At 42.2% G+C, this 19,609-nt stretch overlaps 1 protein-coding gene across 1 annotated transcript; it reads right to left on the bottom strand.

The window, feature by feature from the left end:
* Positions 1-4,397: 4,397 nt before the first annotated feature.
* Positions 4,398-19,333, bottom strand: LOC306962778 (neuronal acetylcholine receptor subunit alpha-3-like). Its single transcript, XM_079556050.1, has 7 exons — positions 19,070-19,333; positions 10,355-10,494; positions 9,779-9,823; positions 9,329-9,438; positions 9,055-9,262; positions 6,842-7,951; positions 4,398-5,354 (listed from the first exon to the last, which is right to left on the bottom strand). The coding sequence occupies exons 1-7, from the start codon at positions 19,122-19,124 to the stop codon at positions 5,229-5,231; spliced, it is 1,794 nt and encodes a 597-aa protein (XP_079412176.1). The 5' UTR covers positions 19,125-19,333; the 3' UTR covers positions 4,398-5,228.
* Positions 19,334-19,609: the final 276 nt, after the last annotated feature.

Here is a 19,609-nt window from a genome sequence, read left to right as displayed (position 1 = left end):
GATCTGTGACCTATAAATGTCCTGCAGGTCGACCAATATGCCGCGTGCAATTGTCCCACAAGTGTGCACTATAGTACTCTGCAAGTGTATCCAGGAAAGTGCACCAAACCAGTGCAAAGAACTTAAAAGACAGGATCAAAACGGACTCAATAAAACATGAGTAAAACATTCTCATAAAAGCCTTCTGAATATGAAACATCCTGAGTTTTTGATAAGTACATCCGCTGATGAGCTTCAGAGCAGAGCGCAGAGATCTACCAGTTTCTGATCAATGATGGTGCCCAGATATTTATACTGGTGCACTTCTTTTTCTACTAGTGCATGTTGATTTGATCAGATCTTATGGCCTGTAAACACACGCGGCAGCTCTGTTCATGTATGGAGACTTTTGATTCATTTGCTCTCGCTTTCATTCTTAGGAAAATATCTTAAACAATCCCACACATAAGTGAGACTGTTTTACACCTGGTTCCTGCACATCCACAACAGACCTCCATTATCTAGTAACCCGTGAACCACTTGGGCTGATTTGTCCTGTGACTCCAGTCTGTGGAAACTCTGCATGGGACTGTCCCGGGCACAAATAAAAAGTTAGAATTTTGTATCCAAGTCACAAACTTGATTTGTGCCTTTGTTGGCTTTTATCACACTGTCTTCTTAAGTCAATGTTTCGTCATCTTAAATATAAATATTTATTGCGGAGTAAAATTAGACTGCTGCTCTTTGTAGGCCTGCAGAAGCTGAAGTCGTGGTGCGCCGGAGCGGCCCGTGCATGTGTGAGAGTGTTCACAAGGCTCCTGTTGGAATGAATTATTTAGAGAAGAGTCTCCTTTACTTAGCCACGGTCCACTGGCCTTGGGCACGCAGCGCTCCGCTCCCCACAACGCCAGAGACTTTCCCCAATTCATGCCCCAGCCTCACCCCGCAGCCCCTCCCAGAAAATTTACCCAGCATGCCACAGTCCCTTTGCAGAGGTCGCTTTAGATCTCACGACCCAAACTACTGTCAGTACTGCACTCGACTGGAGTTTTCAAATTCAGTCACCAAAACTTTGCAACACACTAAAAAGGTACATAGTGAAGCCAACTTTCCTATGTGGTCATTTTGAGCTTTGTCTTTACAGTGATTCACACAAAGTAATGATCCTTCCATAAGTATAATGTCATTTAATTTCTACATTGTTTGGTTATTCTAAGATTGGCTTTGGTTGTTATGGTGAATTTGGTTTTGCTGTCCAAGGTGCTAAAGTTCAGAGGCTGAGAATTGGAAATGTTTGCAACAAATCATCTTCCTTCTTGTATTGAGTGACATTGATTTGGTCAAGATTTTACTTTCTTTTTTTTTATATCCAGGCTTGGGACAGGCAAACTATTTGACCAAGAGGGTTTTTTCCCCCCATAATTTTTGAGGTTTGCAAAGTTCTCAAATTGACTGAGTTGTTTCACCTCTTACCCCGCCTTAACCGTGTGCATTTTCTCCAGTTATGCTCAACCCAAATCTTAAAGCTTCTAGACTAGAGACAGTGTAACACCTCATTTGAAAGCTAAGGCCAACAAAACTGCTCCTAGCGTTTTTTTGTCACCGAATTTTTGTCCCTCTTTTGTCACCTTTTTGTTGCATTATTGTGGCTTTTCTGGCATGTTTTTGCCGCTCTTTAATTGCTTCGTTGTCGCTTTCTTTGTCACTTATTTGCTTCATTATTGTCACTTTTTTGTGGCCTTTTTTCCGTAGCATTTTAGCGTATTTATTTATTTTCGCTTTCACCATATTTTTGTCACTTTTTTGCCACTCTTTTGTCACTTTTTTGTAGAGTTATTGTCTGGCACATTTTTTTTTGCTCTTTTATTGCTTCTTTGTCGCTTTTTTGTTGCATTTTCATCCTTGTTTCCGTCGCCATTTTGACGCTTTTCTCAGAGAAGCTTTTAGATTTGGGTAAAGCCAAACCGGGGAAAACGCTCATTCAGGTGGGGGTTCACAGATTAAGTAGAAGACATATTGACCTTTTATCCTAACCTTCATCAGATTCATCTCAACGTAAAACAACCCAGTCCAGTTGACGGCTTTGTAAAAAACCTCCACACGAGAGCATCCATGACTTCTTCCGTGACAAGATTAGCCAGTTCAGCAATTGAAATTTTGATTTTGCAACACTCCTGGCACCAGACTGAAACCAATGGGATACAGCACGCACATCTACATATTTATACCTAGCTTCCCCTCCCCTTCATAATCTGCCAGATCCGTGCCACACAGCATGCATTATTAGTATGCACACACGCACACACACGCACACACACTTCCTGTCACTGCCTCTCCCTCTCACTTCTTCTAATTCTCGCCTCTCCGAAAGCAGCCAGGGATTATACGCGATTGGTTGAGTTGTTAACTGCCACGGGGCGGTCCAATTCAAAGCCCCAGTCTGACTCCAATCCGGCTGAAGGGGTGATATAACATGCGGTCCTGTCGTGCACTTGGGAGGTTACGTAACTCTCCAGCGACCTATAGGACACCCCCCTCATTAATGCAAATCTTCGCATTGATTCCTCAGTGAGAATTACAAAAATGATATAAGTGTAAAAGAATTGCGGCAGAGGTTTGCTCCATTCCCGACAGCTACACTGAGACTGAAGTGTGACCTTTGCCAGAGGGAATTGGAAAGGGGGATAAGGCCCGAGAAATGACACGCTTGAACCAAAACGCTGTGCTTTGCTCTGGCTTTGGGGGGGATAAATTTAGTGCATTTGGTGTTCACATAGCAGCGACTTGCGGAAAGCGCTATCTCAGAGAAACATGCTGTTGCTCCTCCAGCAGGTAGCAAACTGCAAAATATGTTACAATATGACTTTTGCATCCAATTAGGAATAGTCGCGTGGCAGACTGCACATTCTCCTCAAGGCAACACTTAACTAACACCACCAATGTCCCCACGTGGCCATATCGTGAGCCTCATAGTCTTTTAACAGTATTGTATTTTGACTTGCATTTTAACTATATTTTGAGAAGACAACACAAAAACACTAAAGAATTCTTGTACATTTGACTTAAAGTGCAGACAGCATGACAGGTTTTAATGCTTTTGAAAATATTACTTCTTTAGAAGGATAACATAATTATCATTTCATTTCAGTGAAGCATCAGTTTTAATGAAGAAATGTTGGGCAGAAATGTTATTCTCATTTGAATTTTTAAGCTGCTGACAGGAAGTGACGTAGATAAAGGTAAACTGACTCATTTCCCATTGACGTAACATGGTTGGCACGGCAACAGTTTAAAGTTGTTGTCCTTCATCTATGTCACTTCCTGTCAGTGTCCAATAAGGAAGTGAAACTATAAACATCACAAAAATGGCCAAACTAAAAAGGCTGGGCACAATCTTTCGCAAAATCTTTAATATAATTGTGTTGACTGTGTTTAACAATCATTCCCTTTGGCTAAGGACACAGTAAGGTGGAGATTTGGCCAAAGAATTACCGCCTCTTTAAATATTTGACCTTCAAGTATCACCAAGCTTAGATCAGTCAGGACTAAGGTCAGCTGGAAAAGAGTCTAAATTAGATCTCATGTCAAAACCGTGGACCTTCCTCCAGTTCGGCTCTACCCAGATAGATAGATAGATAGATAGATAGATAGATAGATAGATAGATAGATAGATAGATAGATAGATAGATAGATAGATAGATAGATAGATAGATAGATAGATAGATAGATAGATAGATAGATAGATAGATAGATAGATAGATAGATAGATAGATAGATAGATAGATAGATAGATAGATAGATAGATAGATAGATAGATAGATAGATAGAGATCCTAAGGTATTATTATGCGTTACAATATAGTACACCTTTTTTATATATATGAAAATCAACATGTTTGTTTTTGTGTAACTAGACTTGGATCGTGTAAAGGCTCACGTAACTGTATTTAAATAGGGGAAACGTGGAACAGCTTGGTAGCTTCTAACTTCACCCCAGTTTGGAGCTATACTGTATGTATGCTGGGAGAGGCTAAATGCTAGCAACATTTGTGTGACTGAGCGCACACACAAAGACCAGACAGGTACGCATCAACTCATCTAAGCTCAGGTAAGAACATATCTCAGTATGTAAAAAACACCCATTCCTTTAAGAGAGGCAACAAAAGAGCAAGGAACTTCCGGAGCCTGCCACCTTTTCCCATTAGCTTCCCGCAGCTATTAGCGATGCTACGTTCCACCATTTTACAGTCTATGATTTAAACCAGACAAATGGTGATCTTGAGTAGGTTTCTCTATGCACCGGGCATGATTGTACGCATTTGTTTTTGAGTTAAAATACTGAAATAAAATAGCAACACTAAATGGAGGGATAATTGAAACATACCAAGTGTCCGCTCACACTCAATTCATAGTATCTTTATTAATACAAACCAAACAGAACATTTACATTTTGTACAGGCTTATTCTACAGTGTGCATTTTCAAGTGACCGAGTTGTGCTTATTTGTTCGATATACAGTACGTGACGTGTGAACAGAACATTGTACACTGAGGAGTGAGTCACTTGTTGGTTTGAATGGTTTACATTTTGAAGGAGGAGCCTCATGAAAGTAAATAAATCGCTTGATACAATTGATTAGGAGGCTTTCTAGACTGTTCTCTTACTTTATATAGTATGTAGGCCAATACAGTTATTTTTTTATATATGTACTTTCACAATGCATGGAAAACGTTTACTTTTTTAAATTACCTACATGTCTTTTTGATATTGTAGATACTTTATGTCAAAGAAAACCTTTACGCTCAGACTAAATATTTTATATATTCTTTTATTAAATTCAATAATGGCTCAAGTATTTGTCATATGTAAGTATAGTACAATGCCTACAGCTGAGAGAACGTGCTTCCAGTCCAACAATAGGCTTGCCGATAATGCACACAATACATGTGCAGTGACAGGTCATGACATGGCAGCACAATGCAGGCCGCGCACTGAAGGCCATGTGTCAAAATATTTTCTAAAGCAAACTCTGGAGGAGACATGCGGACGGAAAACAGCATTGTGCGCCATAATTGAGAGAATAAGGAAGGATTGGAAAAAGAGGGCAAGTCAAGGGAACCGGGGAGAAGCTGAAGGCTAGAGTCTGACAATGAGAGGAAATCAGACAGAGGACGGAGACAATATTACCACCGTCGCTCGAGAGGTTACACAGGAAGGGGTGACAGGCAAAGAGCTGGCGAATATCTCGCTTTACTTGAAGAAGCTGATGAGAGGCTGCAGGAAGAGTCCCAGTGTTCCTAGTATGCACACCATCACAAACACCCACAGGAAGATTCTGTCTATGACCATAGCCACGTACTTCCAGTCATCTGCCACCTGCAAACAAGAGGACAACATCAGGATACTGGAGTAGAAAGGGTCATTTTATTTCAACATTACATGTACAAATCCAGCAGACCATTATAGAGTGTAGACAGAGCGATGCTGTGTGGCAATACCCGCAGAACCTCTAATCCTGTAAGCCTATTGGTAATAATGTATGACTTTCTATATGGAAAAAACTATACAGAATCTCATAAGTTAAACACGATTTGATAGAAGATGTTAATTAACAATTTTTCATGTTGTCAGTCGAGATAAAGGAAAAAAAAAAAAATCATAAATTTTGCTTTGCACTGCACCTGACAATGAAAAGATAAGCACATACCCCATACAGAACTAGTGAAACAGTGGATTCTGTTGTTTTTGTAATTTTGCAGTAAAAGGTGACCTTTACTTGATGCTAATTGTGGAATTTATAATACAGCGCCTCAAACCAAAGCATGATGTCTTTGTCACAGAGCTGATTATGCTCATGAGCCTATTTTTCAGCATCATCTGTGTGCTGTGTGTGAATGCAAACTGTATTAGGCCTTGGCATGATCTGGTCAGGTGTGGACAATTGGATCATGGCTGCAGTGACCATAATGCTATTGTGTCTTTAGAAAAGCGAGGGAGCGGTTTTACGAGAAGAATCGGAAACCATAGATGTGCCTTTCCCCAGGAAAAGACGGTGCTAAAGTAACAAACATATCAGCAGCATCCAGAGTGTGAAAAAGGCAAACACAAAGCACACAACGTCTGCAACCAACAAGCAGCTTTATGCTCCTTTTATAGCTGCGTGGAGAGGGCTGCACCGTTCAGCAGCAGGTTCACAGTGAGAACTGTGGGAGTCTGTGAATGTGTCGCATTGTGGGGATGCTAAATACTTCTACATAGTCTACCCCATGACGCTGAACCTTATATCGTCAATATTATGTTAAAATGTAATGATCTTATACTAACAGAAATTTGTAGGCCAACATTTTGGTTTTATTCCTAAAAAAAAAATCTGTGTATTTATTTACAATGTGTTTTTAAGCCTTAAAGCCAAAGGTGTAGAATATATGTATCTATTTATTTATTAATGCAGAATGTTGTTGCTTAAAAGTGGTACCTTACTAGTAATTTACAGAGATTGTCTTGAAAAATTCAAAATGTTCTCACACAAAGGTTCTCCTCTCTCTTTTCTTTGTCCCTTTTCTTTTAATTTTCACAATCTATTGTAAGATATCTCACAAACAGAAGCAAAATAACACCGCCTAAGGAAAAGTGTTGTTATGCAAAGTGTCCCAAACAAAGATTGCATCCTTTATTCTGTCCTGATGTTGGGGTTGATTGAGACACAAAACACGTTGTCTCATTATGTTGGTAACAACATGTCCTCTGCTCTACTTTCTGAATGACTACATTGTTGTACTTGGTTTGTATTCAAACAACAACTGAAAACTGATTACAAAGAAACACCAAACTTTTACAAATGACATTTCGCCCCTGACTCTCACCTCTTTGGCTTTGTTGCGGGTCCTCATGTTCTCGGCGATGTACTTGACGCTCTCGATGGCCTGCTTGATTTCAGGCGACACTACGGACAAAGCAACCACGGCGTTGACCGGCGACGGGGAGTTCAGCGGCCTGGGAACCTTCGGGGACTTGGGCGGTTCAGGCAGCGGCAGCGGCAGGCTCTGGGTGCCCTGGGACGGGAGGGATGAGGGCAGAGGAGGGGGCGGTGGAGGTGGGGGAGGGGGCGGTGGCGGCGGCGGAGGTGGGACCATCGGAGGCGGGACGGGCGTGGGGACTTCCTTGCCTCGATTGTAGGGGTATCTTCTTGTCACGTCACGATTCAAGGATAACTCCCTGTTGTGATCGCGATTTAAGTCCCGATTCCTGTCCCGGTTTATCTCGCCGTACTCCACGCAGTTCATAGTGCCGCCTGTTGACGCGCCCCCGCCGGTACCACTGCCCACGAAACCCCCGGTAATACCTCCCACACTCACGCTCCCGGATCCACTCCCAGATCCTATGCTGTTCTTTCTCTTCTTGTGGCCCAGGCGACCCAACCCCGCTATCCCACCGACTGCGCCCGCTCCCGCGCTCGTCGACGTGGGACAGCTTTGATCTATGGGCCTCCTCATCAGCATGACTTTCGGGAGCACGCCGAGGAACACCGCTCTCACCCACTCCGGCATCGTGTGCGTCATCGGCGTGCGGTAGTGGACGTTTAGGACGAAGACGGTGATGACGATGCTCAGAGTCACAAAGATCATGGTGAACAACAGGTACTCCCCGATCAGAGGGATGACCAAGGACGTGGACGGGATGGTTTCGGTGATGACCAGCAGGAACACAGTGAGGGACAGCAGGACCGAGATGCACAGGGTGACCTTCTCGCCGCAGTCTGAGGGCAGGTAGAAGACCAGCACGGTGAGGAAGGAGATGAGAAGGCACGGGATGATGAGGTTGATGGTGTAGAACAGCGGCAGGCGGCGGATGTAGAAGGAGTAGGTGATGTCGGGGTAGATTTCCTCGCAGCAGTTGTACTTGATGTCGTGTTTGTATCCGGGAGCGTCAATGATCTCCCACTCCCCACTTTCCCAGAAGTCTTTGAGGTTTACCTAAAACGGTAACACACGGGTACTTTACATACAATTCAACAATTATGCGACAGATCTCCCCATTACTGGACAAGAGTTTTTATGTTTATCTTATTTATTCATTTATTTGCAAGTCCCCGGGCAGGATGTTGGCATAAACATTACTCATACTCAAGCATTTTATGTCTCCTGTCCATTTCAGACATTTTTCTTTCCGAGATTTTTCATAGGTTTGTTTGACTCAACATTAGAGATGCACCGATCCAACTTTTTTGGTTCCAATACCGATACCGGTTTGAGTATTTGCCGATATCCGATACTGACCGATGCCAAGAGTTGCTGTGAGTGAATGTGTCCTCTTTTCACCATTTTCAATTAAGTCTTTGTTTTGTTATCAATAATCAATAATGGCTATCTATAAAGAACCTGTAATGGAAAAACATTAAACAAGAACAACTGGACTTTATAGACTAAATATTTGGGCGGCTATTCAGGTTGGTCACTTGGCCGTGACTTCCGATTTTATTTTATTAGGCTACTTTAGGTGATCCAATCATAGTTTCTGTCCAAGTCCTGATTAGTTGACAGAGCACTAGCATGCTATTGCTAGCCGCAGCATTTTGCGTGGCAATCCAAAATGCGTTTGCAAATATTAAAACTCAGCGATTGAATTCTCCAGGTTGTTAGCTTTAAAATGAGGTACAGCATGTCCATATCCACTCAGATTTGGTTGGTTAAAATTGTGTTTTTAAATAAATCAGAGCGAAAACTGGTTCAGAATCTGATATTTTTAGCCGATACCCGATATCGTATTTTTTCAGATATCAGCCAACACGCCATATCTTATTATTATATTATATTATTATATTCTGATTGGACACCCCACTCAGAGTGGAACTACTGCAGGTTATATAAAAGTATAAGAAGTTGAAATCAATTTTAATGCACCAAGCATGCCTGAAATGTAAGTGTTTAATTCAAAAACGTTTATTTAATGCCATGGAGATGTGGCATTAAATAAGCGCTCTAAAGTAACTAATGAGAATGTCTGGACACGCCCCTCACTCAATCCCATGGCGTATTAAAAATTAATGTGTGACAGAACAGAGGCTTAACTAACTAACCTTTGAGCCAATGAGAACAAGGTCGATCTTGGCCTTGTCATACGTCCAGGAGCCAAACTTCATGGAGCAGTTCTGGTAATCAAAAGGGAAGTATGTGATGTCCATGGGGCAGGACGATTTAAAAATGGCTGGAGGGATCCATGTGATTGTGCCATCAAACTTCAGCAGAGCCTTGGTTTTGTCCTCGACCAGGAAATCACCCACAGCACTGTCAAGACAGAGTGACGTTACATTTTGACAAACAGTGATAACTTGATTTCAAAACGCAGCTCACTTGTTGTATAACACAATATCTGGCCTCCAGATCTTGTTAGATGGGACACGTATGAATTCAATCCCATCATACTCGACAGGTGACCACTTGAGCTTGTAGTCGTTCCACACCTGAAAAACACAATCAAATCAAATCATCATGTATGATGTATAATGGCAGCTCAGGTGATGGAGATGCAGTCTGAAAATCAAGAGCTTAGCCGTTCAAATCCAGCTCAAGGCAGGTCATATAAGTGTTTGTGTCTTTGAGCAAGACACAAACTGGAAGTCATGCTTTTGTCAATTAGCCCCAGGGCAGTTGTAGCAGGAGAAGCTTATCACTGCATTGCAGAGGAATGAATGAATAGTTGAATAATACATTCATGTTGCGAGAGGCTTGTAATTTGAATCTAATCTGCTATTGTGTCAGGATTACAGAATTAATGGGGGGAAAAAAGTGAAAGACACTCACATGTCTTAGCCATAAATTGGTTTCCATTATTTGATTAACTTCATCCTGCAAACACAAACCATGTAAAAAAACAACAAGCATAACATTTACAAATGTGCGCTGGATTCCTGAGTCCCAATGATGACCTTAAAATGCATTTTAATATGTGAGAACGCAATGATTTCGCAGGGGAATGCAGTTCCTTTACCAATGCCTTTTTGCACGGAAACGCAATAGTCTTCACTGAGGTTGTGGTCTGAGCCCAGTCATGGGGCTCCAGTCAAGAGCTTTTTGAACTGCTTCAGGAGCTATAGTCTGGTCTGCACTTTCAGGCTAAGTATCACTCAAAACATGGACATTTAGCATACTTTTATTTATCTGCATGTTTTGGTTTTTACACTAGTTTTAAAGCAACTAGGTGACCGTGCTGGACAGCTCTCCATCCTGCAGAACCCAGAAAGCACTACAAGACCTATACAATAGATATAGCGTTCGCTCACAAAATTACTGCGTTCCCAGTATTTTCTTTAAGGTCAACAAGAGGGCTTGGCAGGACGTGGATGTTTTATGTTGTTTTATTTTTCTTGAAATTCTCACCACTTTGACCAGCTGAGATATAGAAACCTCGAACTCCACTGTGACTGGATCAGAGACATTCTCCACCGGTCGAATGAACTGATTATAACGCCTGAACAGCCTCCGAAAAAGTCTGTCCTCTGCTTTGGATGAGAAGCAACCTATGGAAACAAAGAATTAAAAACAATAACAATTAAAAACAAGCAAGACCTTGGACCTGGAGAAGGCCATAGCTTTAAGTGTAAGTCATGGCATTGGTGGAAGTAGCGTGCAGCTGGGAGCCTGCACAAAGGTCATGTTAAAAGCCCCTGGTGACATTGACGGCACAGAAAGAGCCACGCCCGTCCAAGCAGAAAATGCAGCCTCTCTTTGGGGACTACAGACTGTATCAGTGGGACTCAAGGCACACAATGCAAGTGGGCCAAAATATCTATCATGTCCTCTGCACCTCTGCCTTGCTGTATGGTTTGATAAGTTCAGAAAATTATCGAATACGCTGTAAACTGGTCAGTCTTTAAGTCTAAGCCAATTCAAATGCAGGTTCCCAAAAGTTGCACTTGAGAGTAACTTTAGAATGAATATGTGTGTTACATTAAACCGACAAAAACTGAAACATGAACGCAATACATACATCTCGATGGGCACAGTATAGTGTCAGCATGAAATATTATCTTTATCCCATATTTTTTAAGTAAGTATTTAAGTAATTTCTTTATTCGTCATTGTACAAGCGTACCACGAAATTGTGTTCAGGTGTTAGTCCAGAGCCACTATGACTGAGCTGCGCCCCACCACAGTGGCCCAACCTGACCAGCATGTTTTTGGAGGTGGGGGAAACTGTCGCACCTGGAGGAAATACCTGGCAGGCCCTGTTTCAGAGCGTGGTGTCCTGCACTGGTCAGCTCCACCTCCTCCTTCCTCTTCCTCCTGTGCAGCTCCCTCTGCTCCACAACAGTTTTTCCCCTATTTGTAGGAAGAGCTTAGCACTTAATTTGTTTTATTGTCCAGTGAATGTCCGTTAGCCAGAACAATAGAAGGCATGTGTGGCTGCTGTCAGTCTTGCCTGGATACCTCCTCGTTTTTCCCTTCCTTATTTCCTGTAGCTCCTCTTGTGACACCTCCACTGTGCAGCTCTGGGGGCTCTTGGTGCTTCTTCAGTGTCTCAGAAAAAGGAAATTTGTAGGTCTCAAATGTCTTTAGCTCAAAAGCTAGCGGTTTACTTTTCTTCAGGACCATTAATACATACTGTGTTCTGCAGTACAAAAAAAAAATCCACCGAATCCCACAAAAACACGGCAAAGACGTACAAAGGCATCCAACAAAACAACATGGAGCACATGAACGAAATACATACTCAATGGGCACAGTATAGCGTCAGAATTAAATATTATCTTTATCCCATATGCACTTTAATAAAGAAGTCTGCAGTTATTGCCTGAGGGGATACACTAAGGTAAACATCAGGTAGACAGACACAGTAGCTGGTTTCATCTGAAGGAATATATGAAGGATTGCTTTGGTAAAGTTAAAGGCGGCATTTCTGAATGTTAAACAGATCGCAAGCCTAAGGACAAGTGTCTATAAAATCAGGTAAAAACAACTTTATTACAACCATTTTTTAAAAGCACAGGGGACCATTGTTGCCCAAAGGCAGTCCTTACATAATCATGCCATCTGCACACAAGTGACCCAACACAAATGCATATTCAGACAACAGCGGAATACAAATGGCTATACGCTGTTGGCCGTTTGCATTCATCTAAAGCTGTAAAGTTTTCTGAGGTCAGGAATAAGGTGTGAAGCTTAATGGAAAAGACCTTCTCCTGAGACACTTTGCAATTCCAGCTCCTACCTCGAAAACTGCCCAGCGCTCCCTGATCTGCAGCTCTCTGGCTCAGACTGGAACTTGCTTAAGTCCTAATTGGGTGAGGGGAAGTGAGGCTAATTATAATCAGTCAATTAATTGGACCTCTTGTTCACAGGGACGAAAAAAAGGCTTGAGCCAATATTTTCTCTCTCCGTAGGCCGACGCTCGCGGCTAATGCCAAGTCTTTGTTCTGCCACTTAGAATCTTACGTGAACACAATTGATGGGAAGTTAATTCTAACCTTTAGCCTTTGACCGCACATTACTTTAAAGACATCGCCACTAACAACAATTAATCATGGAGGAATAAGTTGTACTCTTGCAACTGTCACAACAACTTCCACTAAAAGTAACCTGGTGTCTTGCCTTGCCTGCCTTTAATAAATGGCTGTGTATATTCCCATCAAACTGCGAGGTTACATTTCATTTCAGTAGCCCCGGCCACATGCTGTTTAAACTTCTTCATTGATGTGACAGTTCTTTCTTCTTTCGACGGCTCAAGCACAGTCGTACATCTTACACCCTTTTGTAGCCTAATTGATTGAGAATTTCCGCTTAATCGTTTTCCATCCTGTGGAGAAATCCTTTGAGCAGCGTGGACTGTTTCACTGACCGCAAACGGAGAAGTGGCCAGTGAGGGAGCTAATTACAAAAGCTATAAGACAAAGCTGACAGTGTGCAGTCTGCAAAAGGGAAAGATATAAAAGTAAGAGAGAAAAGACGGCGGGCAGCGGAGATATGATGCTGAGAACAAGCAGAGAAAAGCTAGATAGCGTGTGCGAGCTCTCCAGGGTTTTTGATGGCCTGACTGTGACATCTTGAGTGACGCACAGAGGACCCACAATGATTACTGTGACCGTCCTGTTAAGACTGAGGGCTCTTATAGCGTGTGTGTTCTCAAGAAGGGGTTTTAACGTGATATCTGCATGTTCCTATATTTATACATGTACATTCAGCATATGATTTTGTCAGTGATGCATGAAATCCAATGTTGTCTTCGTGTATCCGTGAGTTCATAGGAGCTCATGCAAAAGTGTCACGGACGCAGTCATTAGACAAAAACATTACAGTTGTTCGTGTTTTCATGAGGGAGTGGGACTGTCACTCTTCTTCCACAAAAAATATGTTGTGCTCTACATTATTCACTGTTGCTTGACATTATGGTCCTCGTTCTTTCATAGAAACATATCGTTCAAGCAGTTTACTTCCTAAAATTGGATTTAAGCTGTATGGCACTAAGTAAATCTTACAAAAAATTTAACTATTGCAACATACAAAATTAAAACTTATATATATATTTTTTTTTTCATCTTTACAGTATTGGTTGGTTGTTCTTCTTCATCCCATCCCAAGTGTGGGGTAAAAGGTAGCCTCCCTTACTAATTGTTATATTAAATTACAAATGATGAAACTATTAGTAAATAGATGCACAATCAAACTATACGACAAGCCTGGCCCGCCAAACTACATTCTTTTCCAATTCTTTACAAAGACGTGTAGTTTGGGATTTGACGTTATCTCGGCGTGATTGACATGCGGATTAACCAATCAGAGAAATGCATGGTCCCACCTGACGGCTTACCCGAGAAAGGTCAAGGTCAAGGTCAAGTTTATTTCTATAGGACATTTACAACAACCACGGCTGCCCAAAGTGCTTCACAACACAAACAGATGATAAAAACTATGAATACAAATACAAACAAGGCATAATAAACGTTACGTCAAAATCAAATTTAAACAAAAATACAATGGAGAAACAGAGAAAGAAAAACAAAAAACTGATTATAACAAATTGTATTGCATAGAAAATGACCACCTTCTTCTAAATAAACAGGAAAATTACTCTTCTCTTTGTATTCCAGGCGGGAGGAAGTTTGTTCTGAATGATGGCTACGAGCTTTGAGAGTTGTCCTCATTTGAGTGATGCGCTACAAACTGGCATCTGCGATTGGATCAATAAAAAACTTAGCTTGAGCCCCAGACATTCCTGCTGGCCAGGCTACTGTACCACAGAGGCCCAGAGCATCATCGTTGACGCCAAAGATAAAGTTTTACCTGCAGAAATCCTCCAATCCTTAAATGATAGTGATAAAATTATGATAAAACTTGAAGGGGACATTAAAAGGGCAAATAACTACTCCATGCGAAAATGACCTAAAAATAGCTTTGGGTCTCTGAGGGTTAAGTCAGGCCACCGTTTTTCCATACTGAGATTTGTCCTGACCTGAGCTTAGACGAGTTGATGTGTACCTGTCTGGTCTTTGTGCGTGCGCTCAGTCATGCAAAAAGATCAAAGATGTTGTTAGCATTTAGCCTCTCCTAGAAGCACTTTGATGTCCACACATGTGTGAGCGGTCGGTGGTGGTCGGAGGGACCGCTGGCGCAGATGTGAGCAGCCTCGCTTCTGTCAGTCTGCCCCAGGGGAAACTGCAACTACAACTGTAGCTTACCACCATCAGTGAATGCACCCCCCTCCCTTTCATGTTTCATGTTTCATTTTCATGCGCTTTGGGTGTGACTTGTGTCATATGAAAAGAGCTATATACAAATAGGATTCCCTTCCCTTCACAGCAATATCTTCACTTTACTGCGCAGATGTCGAAGTGCCCCTAAGGTGTTATTACGCCTCACAATATAGTGCCCTTCTTATCCGCTTAGAAAATTGACATGTTTAATTTTCAAATTCTTGGACCGTGTAACCACTCACGTATCCGTATTTAAATAAGAGAAGAGCTTGGTCGCTTCTAACTTCACCCCCGTTTGGCCCCATAGAGGAGAGGAGGAGAGGCTAAATGCTATCAACATCTTTAGTCTTTTTGCGTGACTGAGCGCATGCACAAAGACCAGACAGCTATGCATCAACTCATCTAAGCTCAGGTAAGAACATATCTCAGTCTGGAAAAACGGTGGCCTGTTCCTTTAACAGTATTTTCACTCCCGCTCCATGTTTGGGGGTACGCAGGTGATCACAGTAACCAATTCCATATCTCAACATTGACAATGATGTGGCTTATGTTGCAAGGATGCTGCTATACTGTGACATCATCTGCAGGCCAATGTTACGTCGCGATGTCAGCTAGAATCCAGTGATGTAGAAAATATATCAATACGTAAGGTTAAATAGTCCCCTGTGTGTCCATGTAGCCCAGCAGTGAGCAGACCTCAGCCCTGTTCTCGTGTGGCAGTACAGTCTCCACAGTTTGGGAAAGTGTCCCGGAGCGTGACGCGGTGTTTTCACAGCGCTCCAGTCACAGCTGCAGATAATTCAGCAATCAGTGCTAATGACTGACCCTGCAGAGAGGGGCAGAGCGCTGTAGGAAGAGTCTCTGCACATCTCAGACTGTTTTTATATCAGATCCTTTAATGTTATGCAAAAATCATCGAGGTTTTAATCATGTAGGAATTGTAGTCCAGTCAGAAGTCATTTCTGGAAAGGTTATTCATAGTGAGCCATAAGCCAGCATGTGTTTGCCCAACACATTAAAAGAACAATTACCATTCTCAGTGACTAGAAGGTGAGGAAAACCACATTAGCTCAGTCTGTAGCATGGCAGTTTATTGCTTACAAATGTTTGCTATTTGGAGGTTTTCTTTGCCTGCCGACTCAAATCTGTGTCTAATGCAAGTTCATTACGAAATGACACGAGACAAACACATTCATTGTTATTTTGCATTTCTTTGTAGCCGTATTGTTGTTATAGGGACAATAATTGACGATTATAAAGAAAAGCCTGGCAACAGGGATATAAATAAAGTCCAATGGTCACCTCATGTTTTCAGTCAATGAAAACCTTTATGAGCTTCAAAGCTGCCTAAAGGGAAGGATAAGTTTTTATTGACGTGCTAGAAGATCTTATATTGGAGCCAGAAGCAACTGCACACATGATGACCCTTTGACCTGGAAATAGATCCTGAAGTTCCAAGGTCGCTCACCAGAAGAGTCAAAATGAAGATATATACGGACAAAAATGAAAAAAAAAAAAGTGATGTTATTCTTATTTTCAATATGGGTTTCTAGCCGATCTATGGGCGTCTGCAGTGCATTGTGAATACTTTGGGGGAGAGAGAGTTGCAATAATCATGTGACAATCGCATTAAAGAAGATCCCGCAGCCACTGCACAGTCCCTAAGCGCTCGCCGGCTTCCACTGTATCGCCTTTGGGAGGGAAACCAACTGTACTGGAGCATTTAAGTCTGGCAGGATAAGTCTGTGATCTGAGAAGACAACTGCATACACGCCGACGTAGATCAAAAGCTCCAGAGAATTTAAACCGCTTGATACAGTCTGTAAAAAGAGACTGCTTTTGGAATTGATGAAAGCTTTTGAGTGGGATTTTGCCTTTAAAAAACGGTGACACAGTTGCTGATTCTTAAATCTTGTCTGAGGTTCTGATGTCGATTCAGCTGCTGTTTATTAAACAGAAGGGTCAGAGTGAAACCTAATGAGCTGTTGCATAACATTAAAATGATTAATGCCTCAGCAAGAAAAAAAGTCACCCCTGAACTTGAAGAATATAGTGCGATCATGTTTTTTTCCCTCGCTTGTCCCAGTTGAAATAATATCTCATTTCCTTTTACCATATATGGAAAGATGATGTATTCAAGCAACAATATCCCATAGACTTATAGAGAATTATGTCAACGTAAAACACTCACACACTATATACAGTATATTCTATTTTTGACTATGATGCTCAATCCCGTGGGGGGATCCGCAGTTCCTCTATGGAATATCCACATGATCCTGGAGAGCAGAGGACTATACCCTCTGAAACCCACTAATCGGGCCCCCGCTGGGGCACATGTGGTCTGTGTACATTGGCTGGACACTTATCTACACAAGCAGCCCTGGGCAAAACCATGGCCAAATCCACACATCCTCTGAACACTATGGTATAGAGTGAGGAGATCAAATGGGAAGCTTTCACTGCTATGGCTTAATTAATGACCCTTGACCGGCCACTTTATGAGGTTCAACTGTTCCAAGATAAATGCAATCAGTCCGATCAAGAGGAAAACGGTAAAACTAAAGCCAAGTTACATCTAACCATCAAAATAAAACAGGACTCTTATATACGGGCTATTGCAACAGAACCTTTTCATCCATTCCTGATCAAAACAGCAACACCATGGCTCTTGTTTGTGAAAAAGACATCTCTACTGGAGCTTACTGAACTGCAAGATTAATCTCACCAATTTCTACACGTGCTATTATTTAAGTTATACGTATATGGTCCTCAGCAAACAGGATTACGAGTCTTTGAGGGTGAGTAGTTTAAGCCTTCTGCAAGCATGTTCTGAAATGTCAGTGGCTCTGTTTAGCAGTGTATTTTTAGTTTTCATTCATCTCTCAAATGTTAATGCAACTACAGGCAGTTGAGAAGGAGTCTTGTTGATGGTAGCAATGAGAGATTGGCTGTTTCCACATGACACAAAAGCCAACCTAAGTATATTTACACAGAACAGAGGAGCATCTCTGAGCATGTAGGCATTTTGACTGACCAATGAATCGTCTGAGAAGAGTTGTACCGAATAATCTGGTCAGAGAGTGCAGAGTGGTGAAATCTTTTCAAAGTCTCCCAGTTCAAGGGCACAGCGACAAAGCAGCGACAAATCTCTCTACAGCACCAAAAGGATGTGAGCGGCTGTGGGTCTGAACCGCATAGTCACCCACTGGAGTCCCCTGATGCGGCTCAGGTTAGCGGCTGTGAGGAAGCACTTGACGACTGGAGCGTGACAAAATAAAGGCACTTAACACAAGTCTCCAAGGGGGAATCTCCAGGGGAACGCATGTAGGACAGTATAGGACAGTCACTTATTTACCTACACAAAAGTCATTTCTTTTCTTCCGTAAGTTCCGTAAGTTCCAGTAGGCTAGATCTGATTCTGTGCAACGTTCTTGAAATAGAAAGCTACCTATAGAAACTTATGCAACATATCCTATGTTCTCTGCTGCACGGATTCATCAATTGGTTTGCTGTTGAAAACGCTATTATGAGTCAACCATATTATAATGTTTTCCCAGAGGAAAACTCAAGAAACTCCTGCCTTGAAATAACTTTTTGTTTACATGTGTTGAAAGGAATAGAAGTTTTGAGTTCTTTGTTTTGCAGTGAGTCCTTTGGGACACATTCAAGGATCAGACTTTAAAAATAGTGCTGTGAGACTGCACTGGGGAGCGACAGCCTTAAAAAAATAAATGAAAAGGCATAACACAGAACTGTCAAAGCTGAGGCAATCCAGCTGTGAGTTAACAACTCGAACAACCACCCCCAGCCACCAGAGAAACACTTTCCTTTACATCTGACAGACAGAAGCTGAACGCTCATTTAAATTATGTATTGAGACTCCATAACCTTTGACCTCGGATGTGCACATGTGGACTGCTCGTTTCTGCAGACACTGGACTTCTGGAGAGCCCGAAATGAAACATGGGCGAATGCTTGAGCGCCAGCGTCTCAATCACAGATAATCAATTTGACAATGAAAATCAATGTCCAAAAAGGAAAGCAGTTTTGGCGTTTTCTGCGCCCACGGCTTCAACCAACTGACTTCACGAGTTAGATAAGTGTGCCCTGTTTTGGCGGAGATAACACCCACTTGTTCCGTTTCGGTACAAGCACAAGTTTTCAGAAGAGCTGAGAAAGCATTTGCATGTCGCATCTCAAATGGGATTAGCGAAGAGTTCTGCCTCAACGAGGCGTAGTGCACTTATGAAACTACTTGATAAATTTTTGAGAGAGAGCTGTGAGTTGAACAGCTTTATACCAATGTTATATCCTGTGGTTTACGTGTTTTTATAGCACCGCTTTGATTAAATATTGTGTTTTGGCCAGTTGGATCTAAACTTGCAAGCGATCCGAGCCTTACCTTGTGCCGTGAGGAGGACCAGCAGGAGGACGCATGACACTTCGGTGAAATTCATCGGTGCTGTCGCCTCGGAAGATGCACTTTAGGAATGATAAGCAACGCTGGTGATTTGAATCCTCGTTTTGATCAAGAGTTGTCTCGTGGAGCCGATAGATCACTGGGACAGGCTCCGTGCGCTCGTGGAGAGGCTGGAGCCGCGCTGCGCTCTGCCATGGACAACTTGCGCACCACATCCATCGCCTTCCCCTCCCCTCGCTGTCGCTTCCCACTCACCCGAGGCGAGACCCCACGACCTGACTCACGCTCATGACGCACGGCACGGGAAGTTTCTGATAATGAGGCAATGACAGCAACCTTCTTTACAAGTCACTAAGTCGTGTTTTAATTATAAAGTAGAATGTGAGATTACATCTTATAACCTGATAAATAATTAAAAAGTCAGCCTATGAAAACACAATTCCTTGGTTATTGCACCATTTTTAATAAAGATGTTTTAGTATCATGGGGTCAGGCTTGGTGCAGTAATTTAGATTAAATATT

Source organism: Gobius niger (assembly GCF_951799975.1).
Source record: "Gobius niger genome assembly, chromosome: 5".
In the NCBI taxonomy this organism is placed as follows: domain Eukaryota; kingdom Metazoa; phylum Chordata; class Actinopteri; order Gobiiformes; family Gobiidae; genus Gobius; species Gobius niger.
The sequence above is the reverse complement of the archived record's forward strand: the minus strand, read 5'-3'. Positions and strand labels throughout refer to the sequence as shown.

What these genes read in the sequence shown, in the direction of transcription:
- LOC306962778 (XM_079556050.1), bottom strand. Translation starts at nt 19,124, where the DNA reads ATGAATTTCACCGAAGTGTCATGCGTCCTCCTGCTGGTCCTCCTCACG. An exon ending in CCAATTTATGGCTAAGACAT is followed by an intron (nt 9,439 to 9,778) that starts GTGAGTGTCTTT and finishes TGTGTTTTTCAG; the next exon opens with GTGTGGAACGACTACAAGCT. An exon ending in CCCGCAACAAAGCCAAAGAG is followed by an intron (nt 5,355 to 6,841) that starts GTGAGAGTCAGG and finishes TCTTGTTTGCAG; the next exon opens with GTGGCAGATGACTGGAAGTA.